Source organism: Rattus norvegicus, chromosome 20 (assembly GCF_036323735.1).
Source record: "Rattus norvegicus strain BN/NHsdMcwi chromosome 20, GRCr8, whole genome shotgun sequence".
NCBI classification, from domain to species: Eukaryota; Metazoa; Chordata; class Mammalia; order Rodentia; family Muridae; genus Rattus; species Rattus norvegicus.
The window spans coordinates 10,162,434-10,179,825 of record NC_086038.1 but is presented as its reverse complement, the minus strand read 5'-3'; the positions used below and the strand labels follow the sequence as shown (position 1 = coordinate 10,179,825).

The window sequence follows — 17,392 nt, the reverse complement described above, 5'->3', positions numbered from 1 at the left end:
AGGTCACCCTAGGGTCCTTAGGAAGGAAGAATTAAAGCCAGTGGTAGTGCCATCCTCCTTTAATCCCAGCACTTGGGAGACAGAGGCAGGCCGATCTCTGTGAGTTCGAGGCTAGCCTGGTCTACAGAGTGATTTCTAGGACAACCAAGGCTTCACAGAGAAACCTTGCCTCAGGGGGAAAAGGGGGGAATATGAATATATGAAGGCCTGGGGTACCCAAGATATGGGAGGTCTGATCTTAAAGGGGATATAGGTTGGGTTGACACCCCAGCCAGGGTAAACTATGTGGGGGGCGGTGCTGACTAAGTGGGTACATCATGTCTAGTTTGTCTGCATAGCCTGGGGTCACTACTCTGGTTACCAGGCATCAGTGGGTCTATGTGCCACATGGAGCAGAGACAGTGTTACCAGACTCATAGTCCAAGGCTGGACCCTGAGTACCAGTCTCCCAGATGTGCACAGTGGACCTGCCCCCAAAGGCCAATAGCCCATTGCTCTGTCCATGCAGTTGGACCAAGGCCCAAAGGCATTGTGCTTGAACCTGGGACAATGCTGTGAGACTCAGGCAGGCCAGGGGGAGGGCACAATGCCAGTCCAGGTGACCTGAGGTAATGTGTTCTTGAGACAGAGGGGTGAACAATGGAGAATTAACTGTGAAATTACCCCCAAAGACCTAATTGTCTTGGCAGAAAGTGCAAGTTTCTAGGGGACATTGTTCTTGTGTAACCCTGTGCACTAATATTTTTTAATTGACTAGGGATGGGGCTCGGTTGGTAAAGTGTTTGCCCAGCATACATGAAGCCCCGGGCTCGGTCCCCAGGACCACAGACACTGCATGTGGAGGACTATGCCTGTAATCTCAGTTCTCAGAGGGTCAGAGGTTCAGGGTCATCCCAGCAACATAGTGAATTCAAAGTCAGCCAGGACAAAATGAGAATGTGTCATCCGACCAGAGCACACACTTCTCTTGCAGATGCCCAGAGTTCAGTTCCAAGTACCTACGCTGATGGCTCACAGCTGCCCGTAAATCCCGTGGCAGGTGATCTCATGCTCTTCTCTGACCTGCTGGGCATCTGCACACGGGCTGCGTGTACGTGCACGCCTGTACAGATGGACATACATGCAGCCACACACACGTACACACCAAATAAGCTGCACCATCTGGGATAGTGTAATAAACACACACAAAAGCAGCAACAAAATAGAGGCAGCAAGTGTTGGGAGGATGTGGGGAGCTCGAAGCCCTGCACTGCTGATGCGAATGTGAGGTAGGCCAGTCACTATGGAAACCTGCCTGTCAGTCAGGAGAAAAAGTTGGTTGTGGAGCTGGGCACGGTGTGCGCATGCCCGCATTCTCAGTTATGTGGGAGGCTGAGGCAGGAAGACTGTGGGTCTAAGGCTATCCTGGGCTACGCACTGAGACCCTGTCTCAAAAAGCAAAATGAAGAAAGCTGTATATATCTGTCGTTGGGAGCCACAGCAGCTCCTGATCAGATGTTCTGTCCCCCGCAGTGTGTGACCCTGTGATGGGCGACAAGAGGAATGGAGAAGGCTCCATGGTGAGTGGACGCAAAACTGCTGTTAATGTGGTCTGTCATCTACTTTGAGCCAAGTGAGGGTCCCCTTCCCAGGTAAACCAGTGTGGTCACCCTACAGGCAGGTGTGTATGGTCTATGCCTGCATAAGCTGTCCACATGTGCCATGGACAGTCAGTCAGCAGTGGGCAAGCTGTTTAGTAAACCTCCAAGTGTGGACCTTGAAGCGAATATCCTACGAGTTTCTCCTATTGTAGATGTTTTCCCCTGAAAACTTAATTGCAGACTCTAGCAGGGGAGAAGGCTAGCCATTTACCCTTAACCGCAGGACCGTACTCCTCTGTCCAGGAAAGACATCCTTCTGTTCAAATTTCTGAGGGATGTATATGCATATGACACCTAGTCAGCCATATCAGCCTATCTACAGGGTAGATCATGGGGTGACAGATGTCACAGCCAGGTCACCTTCTCATGCAAAGTTTTTTTTTTTTTTTTTAAAAAAAGATTTACTTATTTTATTTATATGAGTACCTTGTAGCCGTCAGACACACCAGAAGAGGGCATCAGATCCCATGACAGATGGTTGTGAGCCACCATGTGGTTGCTGGGATTTGAACTCAGGACCTCTGGAAGAGCAGTCAGTGCTCTAACCACTGAGCCATCTCTCCAGCCCCTCCTGCAACGGTTTTTTTTTTTTTTCTTCTGTCCCTTTCCCCTTAACCATTTAAAAATGGTCACTCTGAGCTCACCAGCTGCTCCAAACCAGGAATCAGGAGCGTCAGAATCAGTGAACAAACCGAGTTCTGTGACTCCATAGAAACGGCCCTGTAGATGGAAGCAGAGGCCTCAAGCCTCAAGCTTCAAACTCAGTGTCTTCACCCGCAGACTACCCTGGCATTGCCTCCTTTGTTGGCTTATGGCTGTCTGAACACTTGATTGATTTCCCCAGCAGGACAGGCAACATGCAGGATACCCCTGCCCAGCCCCTGGACAGATATCCTTTCTGCTCTGCTCTGTTAGTGGCATGACTCCGTGTCCCCTTGGCTCAGTGGCCATCTTCATCTGTTTTCCTCACTGCCGATCTCCTGGAAGGTTCCCTGCACCAGAAGCCAACTTGTCTTCTCTACCCGAGACTGCGTGATGTAGGGTCCCTAAAGAGCTATCCTTCAGGCTTGGTGTCACTGTGATGTGTCCCCGTTTTGATTAAATAACGTTTTCCCAGAGTACCTAGATTCACGATACTCCTACTTTGTGAGAAGCCCCGGATTAGACCCCAAGAACAAAACCAAACAAAACTTAGCATCTGAGCCACAGGGCTTCTGCTTCTCACACGCTAGCCGAGTAAATGCCTTGTCGCTGAGGTGAGTGCCAGCCACCAAACGCAGTCCTTTTGAGAGCCTTTCATGATTCCGTGATCGGACCTGAGTCTAGGGCTTGCCCCGTGCGGGTGGCCCCATTTATCATTCGCTCTTCTCCAGTTGGTGCCAGACAGTGAGAGTCCATCTGGGTAGAACCTTAGACCTCCAGGGAAATCCCTCAGCAAATGAAAGCAACACAGCATCTTGCCACCCTGGGCCACACGCCAGTGCTGCAAAGCATCATGGGAGTATGATGCTTTCTGTGACGTGTGGGACATGGATGTCAGGAACCAGATAGCGGACATCTGTAATTCTAGTTACTCATAGGGCTGAGGCAGGAAGAGTGCGAGTTTGAGGCCAGCCCGAATCTAAGTTTTTTTTTTGTTTTTTTTTTTTTAAGATTTTATTTTATTGTATATGAGTACACTGTCGCTGTCTTCAGACACACCAGAAGAGGGCATCAGATCTCATTACAGATGGTTGTGAGCCACCATGTGGTTGCTGGGATTTGAACTCAGGACCTCAGGAAGAGCAGTCGGTGCTCTTAACCACTGAGCCATCTCTCCAGCCCCGAATCCAAGTTTTTATGAAGGAGCTTGGAGGTATAGACCATGCTTGCGCAGCAGGCACAAGCACAGGGGCCATTCCCAGCATGGAGGTGGTAAGAAAAACAAAAGTTAAAGACAGCTCTGAGCTGGCCTGGTGCGTCGTGCCTGTAGGCCCAGGACTTGGAAGGGAACGGGATTGCTGTGAGTTCTAGGCCAGCATGGGCTATGGAGTAAGAACTCATATGGGGGTGTGGGGTGAGAAATACTGTTCTGTGGACTTCTTCATGGATAACTTAAATCAACAATGAGATGACCAGGACTTGGTGGGCTCATAGGTATGTCATACATGGAGATGAGACACCCCAAGACTCAGGCCACCAGAGCCAGGTGGACCCCCATCCCATCTGGCATGGCCTGAGGGCCTGGTGTTTCCTAAGTCATCCTGTGCGGTGCTGGGTCTTAGCCCCTACTTCCCTCCCTTCTTTGTTCTGGTGAGCTGAGGCCTTCCCCCCCTGCCCCAGGCCCTTCTCTTGCTTGGTGACACCCTTCTCTGTCCCTGTCACCCCCAACTCGGATCTGCAAGCCCTCAGTTGTGTATTCCTCACGGTGGCAATGCCAGGTCTTCCCTCCGGCTTTGGGCTTTGGGATGGATCCTCCGCTGGGCTCCGTCCGTGTGAGTGAGCCTCCTCCTTTGTCTCTCGTGTTCTCCAGTACGTTCCCCAGGACCTGCTTCCCGTGTACAGGGAGAAAGTGGTACCCATGGCCGACATCATCACTCCCAACCAGTTTGAGGCTGAGTAAGTAACCATGTGGCTAGAAGGACCAGATGCCCCAGGGAGCCCTGCAGAGCCCAGGGCCTGTCCTCACACGTGCCATGGCAGCCCCCCATCTGCCCCCTCAGGCCCCTGGGTGGCCTATAGGAAGCCTGGCCTGCACTGTACTGATCATGTGACCCCTGCCTGTAAACCTGGACCTTCTGTGGTTCCCATTGCCTCTAGGGAATGACGGTCACTCTATCCCTCTGGCTCTTGGTCCATGACCCTGTTGGCCCACAGTACCTCCCTGCTAGAGAGATGCTCCAAGGAGAGATAGAGGAGGTTGGACATGACCAGCTGAGGGCTGATGTGTCTGGGAAGCTCAGGTGGAGCTGCAGGGCACAGATCTCTCTCAGCGCTCACAGCACAGAGTGCATGACCCTGCCTAGGTAAAGAGCCAGCTTCCAGAAAAACTGCCAGTTACCCAGACTGGCAGGATACAGGCTTCTCTGCCCTGTGAGCAGGGTCCTGCAAGCCCTGTATGCACCCATGGGTGGGTGCTGTTAGACTGAGCAGCTGAGGGTCCCAGGCCTGAGTTCTTCCCAAGTGAGGGATGGCACCTCTTCGAGGGCTCTGTGCTGCCAGCCATTTGTGACAGGCGGGTTGTGAGCGTTGCTTGAAGGGACCCTCACAGTTCCCAGAGCTTTGGTTGCCTGATCGATGCCGTGTGGGGGTCTCTGGGTGTTGTTGGTGGCTGTTTCTCACAGTTGTCATCTGTAGGAATACAATTTGGAATCCCACCACGTATGTGAGTTCCCTTATAACTATTGGTTCTCAACCTGTGGGTCACGAGGCCTTGGGGTCGCATATCAGATATTCATGTCGCAGTTTATAACAGTATCGAAATTACAGTTCAGAAGTGGCAGTGAAGTAATTTTTTCCCCCCCCGGAACTGAGGACCGAACCCAGGGCCTTGCGCTTGCTAGGCAAGCACTCTACCACTGAGCTAAATCCCCAACCCCGTGAAGTAATTTTATGGTTGAGGGTTGTACTGGCTGGTTTTGTGTGTCAACTCGACACAAGCTGGAGTCATCACAGAGAAAGGAGCCTCCCATGAGGATAGGCCTCCATGAGACCCAGCTGTAAGGCATTTCCTCAATTAGGGATCAAGGGAGGGGAGGGCCCAGCCCATTGTGGGTGGTGACATCCCTGGGCTGGTGGTCTTGGGTTCTATAAGAGAGCAAGCTGAGCAAGCCAGGGGAAGCAAGCCAGTAAGCAACATCCCTCCATGGCCTCTGCATCAGCTCCTGCTTCCTGCCCTGCTTGAGTTCCAGTCCTGACTTCCTTTGGTGATGAACAGCCATTTGGGAGTGTCAGCTGAATAAACCCTTTCCTCCCCAACTTGCTTCTTGGTCATGATGTTTGTGCAGGAATAGAAACCCTGACTAAGACAGGGGTCATCACACAAGGGATCGTACTAAAGGTTGGTGACAATTAGGAAGGTTGAGAACCACTACTTATAACACATTTGACCTTCCCAACCTATCCCAGATTGTCACCGCCTCACCCAGTTCTTACGGCCAGTAGATGCCATGATGACTGTCTGCGGAGGATGTAGGTCAGGGGTCAGGATGGCTGTATTGTATGGTCTGGCTCACTTCTGTCTGTGTTCCAGGTTGCTGAGTGGCAGAAAAATCCACAGCCAAGAAGAAGCATTTGCGGTAAGGAGAGCTTCACACACGTCCTAATGCCCGGGGAAGGAGACACCCACCCATCTTCAGGAAGGGATGATTACCTGAGGGACACTGAGCTCTGACATCGGGTGTGACAAACTCCCTGCTCTTGTCACTGACCGATGCCTCTGTCAGCTCTGTACTCAGTCCACCATGTGTCCCTGTCTATGACCCTCGGCTGCCATAGCAAAGTGTTCTGTCACAGCTCTGGAGCCTGAAAGTCCAAAATGCAGGAGTGGGCAGGGTGCACTCCCTCTGCGGCCCTGAGAGGTCCTTCCTCCCACCTCCAGCTTCTTCTGTTGTGAGTGTGCTGCATTGGCTCATGGCCGCAGCTGCCTCCTGACACAGCGGTCACCATGACAGGACAGCGGCCATCCTTCTAAGATTCTCAGCTGGGGCCTCAGCTTACAGTGTGTCTTTTCACAGATCAGCCCAGAGCAGTCAGTGTGTGTCTGTGTGCTTGGGCACTGTGTGAACTCTGGATATGATCTCATCCACAGGCAGCACTGGGACAGTCACCATCATGTCCCAACACTGTTCTGGTTATCTTCAGTTCACACTGTCTACCCAGAAACAAGCAGCCACTGAGAAGCATGTGGTAGCAGCTCCTCATTGGGCCTGGGAGCTACCTGTGTCCATGGCTCTGAGCCATCTTCTAGTTCATCTTCTAGATTCATTTATGGGCTGGAGAGATGGCTCAGTGGTTAAGAGCACTGGCTGCTCTTCCAGAGGTCCTGAGTTCAATTCCCAGCAACCACATGGTGGCTCACAACCATCTGTAATGGGATACGATGCCCTCTTCGGGTTTGTCTGAAGACAGCTATAATGTACTTATATAAATAAGTCCATGTATGTCACGTCCCTCTGTGAGGGGACCGTGGCTAAGTCCACATCTTGATCTGCTTGGTAAGCAGCCTCAAGGGTGCCCTCTGAGGATGGCCATGTAGACTGGGGCATCTGTCAGGTTTAAACCAGTTTGAGCCAGGTGTCATGGCTCACAGCACTTAATAGAAAGATGCAGTGAACTCTTTTTGAGTTCTAGACCAGCCTGGTCAACATTTCAGGTTAGGTTAGCCAGTACTATATAGTATGACCCTGTCTCAATCAATCAATCAATCCCAAGAATCCAGCTTGGAGAGAAGCTTGCTCCTCATTGGTGGATATCATTACCTTCCCAGGTCCTAAGGAGTTGGGGTGGGGCCCCAAGCTTCCTCATATTCTACACTGTCCGCTCTCAATGGTCTGGTTGAAAGTGGCTGAGCACAGGCTTGGCCATGGGTCTGCAATGTTTCTCTGGAAGCCCATCAAGGGTCCTGGTCATGCCTCGCTGCTGGATCTGTCATTGCAGAGAGGGCAGTGGCCTCCCAGGGCCTGTCCCCCTGTCCCCTTAGGAAGCTTGACTGACAGGAAGAGCCACGGTGTGTGGCTGTGCTGACACTCTCTCCCTTGCTGCTGACAGGTGATGGATGTGTTGCACCGCATGGGTCCTGACACTGTGGTCATCACCAGCTCTGACCTGCCCTCCCCAAAGGGCAGCGACTACCTGATGGCGCTGGGAAGCCAGAGGATGAGTAAGTCCTGTCCCACCTGCTCCCCCAGGCTCCTGGGCCCATTTGTTTACGGAGCCCATGGCATTCAGGTTTCAGAGGATGCTTGGGACTCACTAGAAGGATTATGCATGGTCAACCAGGGGCTAGTTCCTCTTGCCCCTCAGGAGAGTCAGACAGACAGAAGGCAGGTTCAGGACGGGCCTTTGTGGAGCCAACTGGGGCTGGGTGGGGTACTGGGGACATGAGCAAACTCACCCATCCCCACTCACTGGATATCCATGCAGTGCCCGGATTGGCAAGTTCCCACATCTGCTGTGCTGTGCTGACTGTTCATACATGCAGCACCTTAATTAGTCGGACAAACAGTGTTACAGTGCACGGAGCTGGGCCACAGGCTGACAGGAACCCCAAGTTCACACCCATTGGCTCCAGTGAGCATTCTGGATGCAGAAGGGTGTAGGGATGTGTATCTGAATGCTTGTGTGCCGCACACATGCACGTAGACGCACACAAACGGTGCATCCAGGCGGTTCCTGGCACACTGAGTGTGTAACACCATGCTGGCTTTATCTTCTAAGGGACCAGTGTTTCAATCTCCCTTGGGATAGTGGGGGCAATGGGGGGTGGTCGTGATGGTCCACATGAGTCCCAGAGCTACCGAAGGATGCCACACCCTGTCTGTGTGACATCTGAAGGAAAGGCATTGCTGACCTTCCTGTCACTTCAGAGAAGCGGGGACACGTTGGGTTGACAGGTTCTGACCCTTGTCCATCTGAGAAGTCCCAGACCCAGTGACCTTGCTTATGTCCTCCCCCAGGGAAGCCTGACGGCTCCACAGTGACCCAGCGCATCCGGATGGAGATGCGCAAGTTGGACGCCGTCTTCGTGGGCACCGGGGACCTCTTCGCTGCCATGCTTCTGGCGTGGACACACAAACACCCAGACAACCTCAAGGTCAGTTGTACTTGTTGCTCCTCCCCACAATTCCCTCTGCACTCCCGGTGGGGAGAGAGTGCACTGTGGTTCTCACTGTGAGAGAGAGGTGCAGGTTACTGGGCATGGGCCTGAGCCAAGGGTCTCTGGGAGGGTAAAGATGGCCCTGGGCTCAGAAGCCGCTCTGTCAAGTCTGTTACCATGCCTCCCGTGTTTGGGAAGTGGTGACATTGAAACAGCCTCCAGGACTTGGATTTCAAAGTTACAACCCAGGGAGATCAGGGTGTAGCTCTGGATACATGAGACCTGGGTTTCGACTCTCAGGCTGTAAAAAAAAAAAAAATTAAATGATAAAAATTACAATTTACACAGGAGTCAACCAACAATCCTGGACTCAGGAAGTCTTTTGGGTGCCTCCTTGGTGACCCAGGAGCCACTTCTGTAACTGGTCTTTGCTAGTTTGTGGGTTCTTCTTTTTTTGTACCCTTTAAGACTCTGGTTTTACCCCCTAACACTGGAGAGGAGAGAATGAAGGATTGAGGATGGAGAGAGAGGGTAAATCTAATTTCTTTCTTGTTTTATCTTTGAGCATGACCACTAAAACAAACAAACAAACAAACAAACAATAAAACCACAAAGAACCCTGAGATCAACTACTAACCACAAACCTGCCTCTTGGGGCTCTAGCATTTTTATACCCTCTGTATACTTACCAGAATTCTGAATGTCACATAATCACAGAAAACTATCTGCAGCTGGCAAAGCCATGCCTCTACTAGAGCACGAGGCAAATCATAGTCACCCACTGCAGGCAGTCTGAAGCAGTCCATGTCCCATACCTTGAATTAAAATGAAAATATACTTATGATCTCTCTCTCTCTCTCTCTCTCTCTCTCTCTCTCTCTCTCTCCCCTCACCCCCTCTCTGTGTGTGTCTCTCTGTGTGTGTATGTGAGCACGTTTGAGAAACCAAAATTCCACTCTAATCACACATTAGCCCAGTCTAGATAGTTTCCTGCTATTTTGCAATTGCAGACCTAATAAACAGTGACCTCGTGGAGAAAGGCAGTGAGGTGAGGCTGCACACTGGCCTAGTCCCTTCCCCCTCAGTCCTATCATGGAGATGGGTCTTTCTATGGTTGTCTGTATGTCCATCCCTTGTGTGGACATACCTTGTGTGTAAATAGAGCCACATTGGTACTAGGGGTGCAGCCCAGCCACATCTGGAGCTCGGGAGGGACGGAGCTGTTTCCTGGGGGATCATGGTGGGGCTTCCTTGTGCAGAGTGCAGTTCAGTGTGTGACTTAGCAGGGGCAGAGGAGTTTTCCTAAGGCTGTGCCCTTGCATCTGGTATCTCATGGCTTGTGAGCAGAAAAGCTACCCACTGACCAAGCTGCAGGACCTGTCCCCTGCTCCACAAGAGCTCGCAGCCACCACATCCTCCAGTGCTGTTCAAGGCAGAGTCTCGAGGGCTGGGCTCATGGCTCAGCAGAGCCCTCGCCTTGTACACACAAGGCCTGGGTTCCGTTCCTGGCCCAGCAAATACAAAACGAAAAAGAATGCAAAGTTGGAACAGGCCCTATCCCCAGTGTAGACTGTCCCAGCCCTGCAAATGGCTACCCACAGCCTTGTGTCCCTCACTGTGGGGGACATGGTTGCATAGCTGGCTGATGCCTGCCTTCCTTTAGCATAGAGGGAGGGGAGAGGATCACCTGTTGCCTAGAGGAGGCAGTTAGATGTGGGGACCTGGAAGTGGGTCCCCTGGTCTGTCCTACCACCCTTCCTACCCTGCTCTGACCACACCTCTGACTCCTTGCCTTTATGATGGAGAGGCAGACAAGTCAAGTCCCTTGAAAACTCAAAGTCTAGAATGCTCCCTCCTTTTTCCCTGTGCTGGCTCTCTACCTCCTTCCTCCCTCAGATGTAGGCCAAACCAGGCTCACCCTGTCTAACTGGCAGCAGTGGGGATTCCTTTGTACAGAGCAGCAGAGTTTTGGCAGCTCCCGCTCACCCTGTGAGCCTCACTGTGGGGCTCCCAAGACAAGCCAGGGTTCTTCCAATCCATGTCAAGGAATTGGTGCGTGTACGGCTTCTGGTGGAGTCCCCCAGGCCTCTGGCCTTGAACTCTAGGTGGGCCAGAGCTCTTTCCTTTTTAGAGTCTTTAAAACTAATTAATCCCAGGAATTGTAGTTCAGCACCTGCTGTGGGCCAGGTGTGCCCAATATTGACAAGTCTCAAGGTCAATGACACCCCATCCGAGGATGCCTCTCAGTCTACAGGGAGGCGATCAATTAACATGGGGCATCCGCTTGGCTCTTCACTGCTGTAACAAAATACCCGAGACCCTTTATAAAGAAGAAAGGTTTGTTTCGACTCATGGTTTTAGAGGTATCTGTCCGTGGTGAGCTGGCCTTGTTGCTTTGAGACCTGTGGCTGTGCATCTTGTTGGGATCCAAGAAGGAAAGACCTTGCAACAGGCCCCTCCTCGGGAAGCTGTCATCCCTCCAACAGCACCCCAGGCAGAGGGCCTAGCCTCTAGCATGTGCTATGGGGGACCCTCCAGATACAGACTAATGCAGAATCTTCTCTGTGGAGGGCTGCCTGCAGTCAGCCCAGTAGGGGCCCAGCCATGTCCATGTGGGTGTGAGGGACAGTGAGGCCAGCTCCCTGGTGACTGAGAGAGCTGGTACTTGAGGATGTGTTCCATATAGAGATGCTAAGCAGGTGGGTCACCTGTGTCTCTGTCCTCTCCACAGGTGGCCTGTGAGAAAACGGTGTCTGCCATGCAGCATGTCCTGCAGAGGACCATCCGGTGTGCAAAAGGTACCCGTCAGTGCTCTGCCTTCCTTGGAGGTGGCCTCTGTCTGGAGGTGGGTAAGAGGGAGGGGGAAGCTCTGCCTCCCAGCCTCTGCCTCCTGCTGCCTGTTAGAGGTGAGGCAGCAGGGGGCAGTGTGGAGCCCCTCCTGAAGCAGGACCTCAGAACTGTGGGAAGAGGAAGGGTGTCTCAGGTTCCACCGCACCTGCTCTGATCTTCCCTGTGTTCTGCAGCCGAAGCAGGAGAAGGACAGAAGCCTAGCCCGGCTCAGCTGGAGCTGAGAATGGTGCAGAGCAGGAAGGACATCGAGGACCCCGAGATCGTCGTGCAGGCCACGGTGCTGTGAGGGCCGTGCACACTCACCCTGACACACACCGAGCTGAGGTGTCCGTCTCCATCCCTGTGAAAAGCTGTAAAGTCTGCCTTAGAGCCATGATGAAACTTGACATTGTGTTCCTCCCTGAGAGTCGGGTCTCAGACCGTCTCTGTCCTGAAAATGTGCCAACGCGCTATTTTTTTAAAAAATGACAAAGGTGTCATCGAAATGTGTGATTCAGACCCATGGCCCCTTCCCTAAAGGCTCTGGGCCTCTGACTGCCTCATGTTGACTCATGGGTATGTGGAAGGTAGGTGGAGGAGGGGAGCCTGCTGCCTCTGGACCCTTCTGTAGGCTACTGACTGCCATTGCCCTTGTGGATACACAATCCCTGATTGTGCAAAGACTCTGCCTGTGTGGGCACTGACTCTAAAATTGGGTTAGGTCTTCACCGTTGGCATCGGGAGAATTAGGCCAAATATCTTCATCGCCATTCTGGTCTTTCCCTTGTTCCTGCATTAGTTTCTCTGTGTCTCTGCTGCCCTTCGGGTGTCCCCGAATGTCACTTATGCAGCTGTGGGACTGTGTGGGAAGCTTTCATGGCCCCATGTGTGGCTACGTAGGCTCACAGGCACGTGGTGACTGTGACAGGGACCTTTTAATGTAGCAGAACATTCCCGGGGATCTGCGAGCTTCCCAGGTATCTGCAGGGCCTCCTGGAACTCGGGAGCAAACTCTAGGAAACGGACCAACATGGGGTTGAGCCGCTGAGCCCCGGGCGGCTTGGAGGTTGAGGGAAGTTTGCCACACTGGGCTCTTGTGGGCACTCACCCAGCCCTGCAGGACTGTCAGCTGGCAGTGTCCCTGCCACATGCTGCTGGGGACAGTGCATTGTTGCACAGGGGTTTGCACAGACAGGGAAGGAGAGGCAGAGATGGCCCCTGCCCCTGGTGGCATAGTTAAAATCTGATCTCCCTCCCTCCCCCTCACTCCCATTTCTGTGCCCCGCTTATGCTGAGGGCCAAGAGGGCCTTATGTGAAGCCAGCTGGCTCCCTGCCTCCTTGGAGGTTCTGCTCCTGTTCAGAGCATAGGGTATTGTGCGTGCAGAGGCAGCTCTTGGTTCCCAGACGTAGACTGTGACATTTTCTGTTTCCTCGTGCTCAAGGGTGAATTTCCTGGCTCTATTCCCTGGAGTATAGGGTCCCTAGTCATGGCTGTGACTTTGAGCATTCCATCCATGACTTTCATGATCTTTCGGTCCACACCCACATCCCTGCACCTCAGCCCTTGAGACATGTATCTTCTGGGAAGCCACAGCCTAAGGAGAACTGGGCGGCAGGAGGAGGTGGAGAGGACATTGTGCCCTCCCCTAGAAGCATAGGGTCTCATGGACCTCTGAGTGTCAGGCTGCCACACCCCTTCCCCTATTAAAGTGCCCCAGGTAGAGGAGATGCTGGTCCAGGTGGACCTGAACCAGCTCCATAATGTGAGCTCCCCATGTTTCTAGTCCCAGGCTGTGAGACGGATCAGCAGGTGAAGGTGCCTGTGGATACAATAAGCCTTACAACTTTGAAGGTAGCAGGGAACTGGTTTCTATAAATTTCTCTCTCTCTCTCTCTCTCTCTCTCTCTCTCTCTCTCTGACACACACGTATTTTAAATGTAATTTTATTCAATTAATCAATTTAATTCAAATGTGATTGAAAAAATGACCTTGAGCAATAGTACCCCAGTACTGCCATGTGTCCAAGGCTGGTTCCAAGGTGACTCCTCTGATCCCCAAGAGAAAGGAAACCAGAGGCAGTATCTTAAACGTGAGGACCAGCCTCATTGCCTCAAGGCTTAACAGAAAAAGCCCATCACTGCCTCACAGAGAGCAGAGAGCACCACCTTGCCAGCATGTCAGGAAACTTCCCTTTTCTTCGCAAATGTTGAGATGGGACTGGAGGTGGCTCAGCTGGCAAAGTGGTTGCTACCCAAACACAAGGACCTGAGTTCAAACCCCACCAGGTGTGGCTGTGCGGGGCAGTAGGGAGGAGGAAACAGGAGTCACCTGCCAGCGAGTGCATTCGTATTGGTGATCTGAGTTTCGATGAGGAGAGACCTAGTCTCAAGACAATAAGAGGAGAGCAATTTGAAAAATAAGGCATCACACAGGTTAAGGGCAGGCATGGGGCTGGGGATAGCCTGTGTGAGACACAGTGGAACAACTGCTCCATTGGAACAATTGTTCCTCTGGGACAATGGAACTCTGTGTGGCAGTTTTATGTGTACCGGTCTAAATGTGCAACCACACCAGGAAAAGCTTAGCCCTTTTGCTGTAGCCCAGCCGATGTGGGTGGGGAGGACCCTTTCTTGCTAACATAGCCCGGTGAGTTCTATGCACCCACCCCCTATGAGAATTTCCTCTAAAACCCTGGACTTTGGTTAAGTCTCACTTTTCCTATCTGCTTTGGAGATAACAGGACAGATACAGGCTTTGAGTGGCAAAGGCATGTGACAAAAGGAAGATACTCATGCTTTGAACCTGAGCACAGGCCCTGGGCAGAAGTAAGGCTCCAATGTACTGTCCATTGCTGTGCCAGCAAACAGGCACAGGGTCTGGCTCCCTCGTATCCAAATCACAACTGGCTTTGACTTTCCCTTTCCAGAGCTTAGTAATGAAATAACGTGTTGCCCGCTCCCTGTTGGGGGACTTTGATTTTGTGTCAAAACATCTCCTTCAACCTGCTGGACAGGGATTCCCACATATGATTCTATTTACATCACTGCCTGCTCCTGGTAGGTATTCCTGGGCCTCTTACTTTCACAGTATATTCGTGATTGTAAAAATGACACTGTCCTTTTCTTTAACTTGCGAGAGCCCACTTTGATTGATTTTGCAGTGGGAGAGGTCTGGGCTTTGCTGTGCTGTAGTGGGAATTTGAAAGGAGGGGACTGTGTGCCCCACAGGCTGTTAGAGGTCAGGCTGTCTCATGTCCTTGTTGAGGATGCAGGGCCCCTGGAAGGAGGGGGGTTGGCCACAGCATTGCTGAGGCCCTCGCTGTGTTCCAGGGCAGCTCCAGGACACCGTTCCCAGCTCCCATTGCTTCAGACCTTACACTGTAGAGTGAAGGAGAAGAGAAGTGAATGTATTTTGTCTTTGATCTCTGTTTCTTTGCGGCCCTTTGGGGGATTACTCACTTGTGGTATCAGTCCATATTTACGTAGTTCTCAGGTGTCCAGTGACCACAGGCTGAACTAACCACGGCTGGCACTGCCCCTCCATGAGCCTTTCTTCTGGGGCAGGGTATACACCTGGACCAGAGGGCACTGGAGTTTGAGTGGACAGGTACAGACCCAGGCTTTGTGGATGTGCCCTCTAGTGGGTGCCACAGCCCAGTGCCCCCTTTTATCGCTGCCAACTGGAGCACCTCCCTTCCAGGCATCCACGCAGCTACCTGCACTGAGAGCCTTTGGAAATTCGGTCTGCCCATGTGAGGGAGGGTGCTGACCACAGGAGCCACCAGTGGATGCTAAGAAAGGGCGTCCCCACCCACAAGGGGCAGTTCTGGGAGGTCAGGTGCAGTGTAAGGGTAGAATGGAATTGTGGATTCTGTAGGGAAAGCAGAGTTAGTAAAGGCTTGAATTTGGGCCTAGCAGGTCTGACTGAATGTCACTCCCCGGTCCCCTGCATGTTGGAGAGGCGTCCTGGAATGGAGGTGCAGCTGGACATGCATATGCCAGTCCCGTTGCTTTTCCACACTTTCTGTGACAGCTGTAGATGGCTGGCAGGTTCCAGTCCTGTGGAAGCAGAGAAGAGAGGTTTCTCCTCTCTTCCAGTTGTGTTCTCAGCATCGACCAGTAGGTGGCGCAGTGGAGCTGGAGCACTGTCAGGCCCAGGCAGATGCTGGTACCAGCAGATTCAACAGGAATCATCCTGCTAGATTTGGCTGGTTTTTACTGTGTAAAACTTCATGTTAGGACTCAAATTTGGCATTGTGTAACACCTCACAGCAAGTGGGAGCTCAGTGTGTCCCCAGTCCTGCCTGACATCCCAGGAAGCCATTACTTGGTCAGCATGGCCAGAAATGACAGTTTATGAATATCAGTGCATTTTGGGATGTGTGTTTCTTTGTTGAGTCTGGTTTTTTCTTGTTGCAGAAAAGACAATGATTAATTTAGACTAATGTCTTATATGTCATAGTTTCACATCCCTGCACTCTAGTGGGTTTAGTTGCTTAAAACCAGAATTGAATGAGTAATTTTAATATTTAAATTTAACAGTATATAAAACTTTTGTACTTGGACTTTTTTTTTTTTTTGCCTGATATGGTGGCACATACCTACAGTCTGGTACCATAGAGGCTGAGGCAGGAGGCTAGTGACTTTAAAGTCACACTATGCTATGTAGGAAGACTCTGTCTTTAAGCACATACAAGGTTATCCCTAAGTTGTTTTCTTTTTTAATTTCCGGTGGAATAAACACAATTTAAAGATTACCCACTATTGAGCCAGGCAGAGAATGTCCTCAGAGCCGGAGTCTGCATCTCCCTTGTATTCCCTTCCCTGCCTGTGTCAGCTCCCCTGTGCCAGCATCTCCTCATTCCTTCCCTGACCCCCTGCCCAGCAGTTTCTGGTCTTTGTGCAATAAGATACACATTCCAGGTGGAAAAGGTCTCCCTGAGGCCATGGGAACTCCACCCTGCCCTGGTCATCTCTTGAATAGCCAGCTAGGGCTGCCTCTGCCCTGAAGCTACAGATGTGTGGAAACAGGAGAGAGCTTGCCACTCAGACTTCCATGTTTGGAGGCTCCCAGAAGGCTTTGGGGTATAACCATGGCCATACCTCACTGCCCATCCTATAGAGCCAGGAGGCCCAAAAAGGCAGGCTGAGATGTTGGATAAAACCATGTCTGCACCTCACTGCCTTGCAGGGCTATGCACATTCCCACATGCAGGCAGGTGGAGGTGCGTTCAACCTTAGTGTGAACTGGGCTGGTGTTCTGGAAGCCTCAGAGCTACACTGTCACAGAGGAAGTGGTTCATGCTTGACAGGAGGGTGTGTCCTGGGGGTGACAGGAGACAGTAGAGGATGCAGAGGCTTAGCACGTCCTTCCCCCTCATAACTCAAGGAGCAGGAAGGCAAAAGCAACGTTCCCTCAAAGCTCAGGCCCAAGTGATTCCCACAAAACACCCAAGACCTTTTTTTTTTTTTTCTTTTTGGATGATGGGTGTGTGAATGGTGTGAATGGTGAATTCTTCATGAATAAAGCTCTTGAAAAATGTGGCATGGGCGACATCACGAATGCTCTAGTTCATAGCTGCCCACTCTTGACACTATGTCACAATTTCACCATATGTTTCAAACCTGGACCAATTGTCAAATGGGCTGCACTGTGGGGCTGGCCCGATCCTGCTAGTCCTTCCCAGAGACCTCACCTCTCCGGAGGCCCCTGGTCTTTAGAGCAAAGCACAGTTGACCCCACAATCCCTGCTGTGCAGAAGGGGTGTGCTCTGGACTCAGGTGGTCTCCAGACCAACCTCCCCTCCCCCAGCCCTGTGTGCTGTCCCCTGTCAGTGTTTGTGGACATGAGCACTGTGTAGCTGTGTCTGTTCTGTGCTGGTCTGTTGACTTCTATGACTACCCACAAATAAATATTTTCACTGCAGTTCTGTTAAGTGTGGTAATTTCTCCCCAGCGTGCTCCTTGTGGCTACTTCTCTGAAAGGGCGACAAGGAAAGTGTGTATTTGGTCTCAACTGAGGTGGACCGCAGGTCACCCTTCACTCTTTCAGTCTTCTCATTCTCTGGGGACTGTCTGGTACGTTAGGACCAGCCCTGAGCCTTCTAATATGGTTCTCTTGGGGTG

General features: G+C 51.8%; 1 protein-coding gene across 4 annotated transcripts in view; it reads left to right on the top strand.

Annotated features, from left to right (window-relative positions):
* The window catches only part of Pdxkl1 (pyridoxal kinase like 1), a 29,638-nt gene extending 12,446 nt beyond the window's left edge, over positions 1–17,192 (top strand). For all 4 annotated transcript variants that reach the window (NM_001402486.1, XM_039099174.2, XM_039099175.2 and 1 more), the window contains 7 exons: positions 1,513–1,559; positions 4,153–4,238; positions 5,872–5,917; positions 7,389–7,500; positions 8,297–8,433; positions 11,168–11,234; positions 11,460–17,192. In NM_001402486.1, the coding sequence (NP_001389415.1) occupies positions 1,513–1,559; positions 4,153–4,238; positions 5,872–5,917; positions 7,389–7,500; positions 8,297–8,433; positions 11,168–11,234; positions 11,460–11,572 (608 nt within the window). In that variant the 3' untranslated portion in view covers positions 11,573–17,192. The remainder of the gene's footprint in view (positions 1–1,512; positions 1,560–4,152; positions 4,239–5,871; positions 5,918–7,388; positions 7,501–8,296; positions 8,434–11,167; positions 11,235–11,459) is intronic.
* The last annotated feature ends 200 nt before the right edge of the window (positions 17,193–17,392 follow it).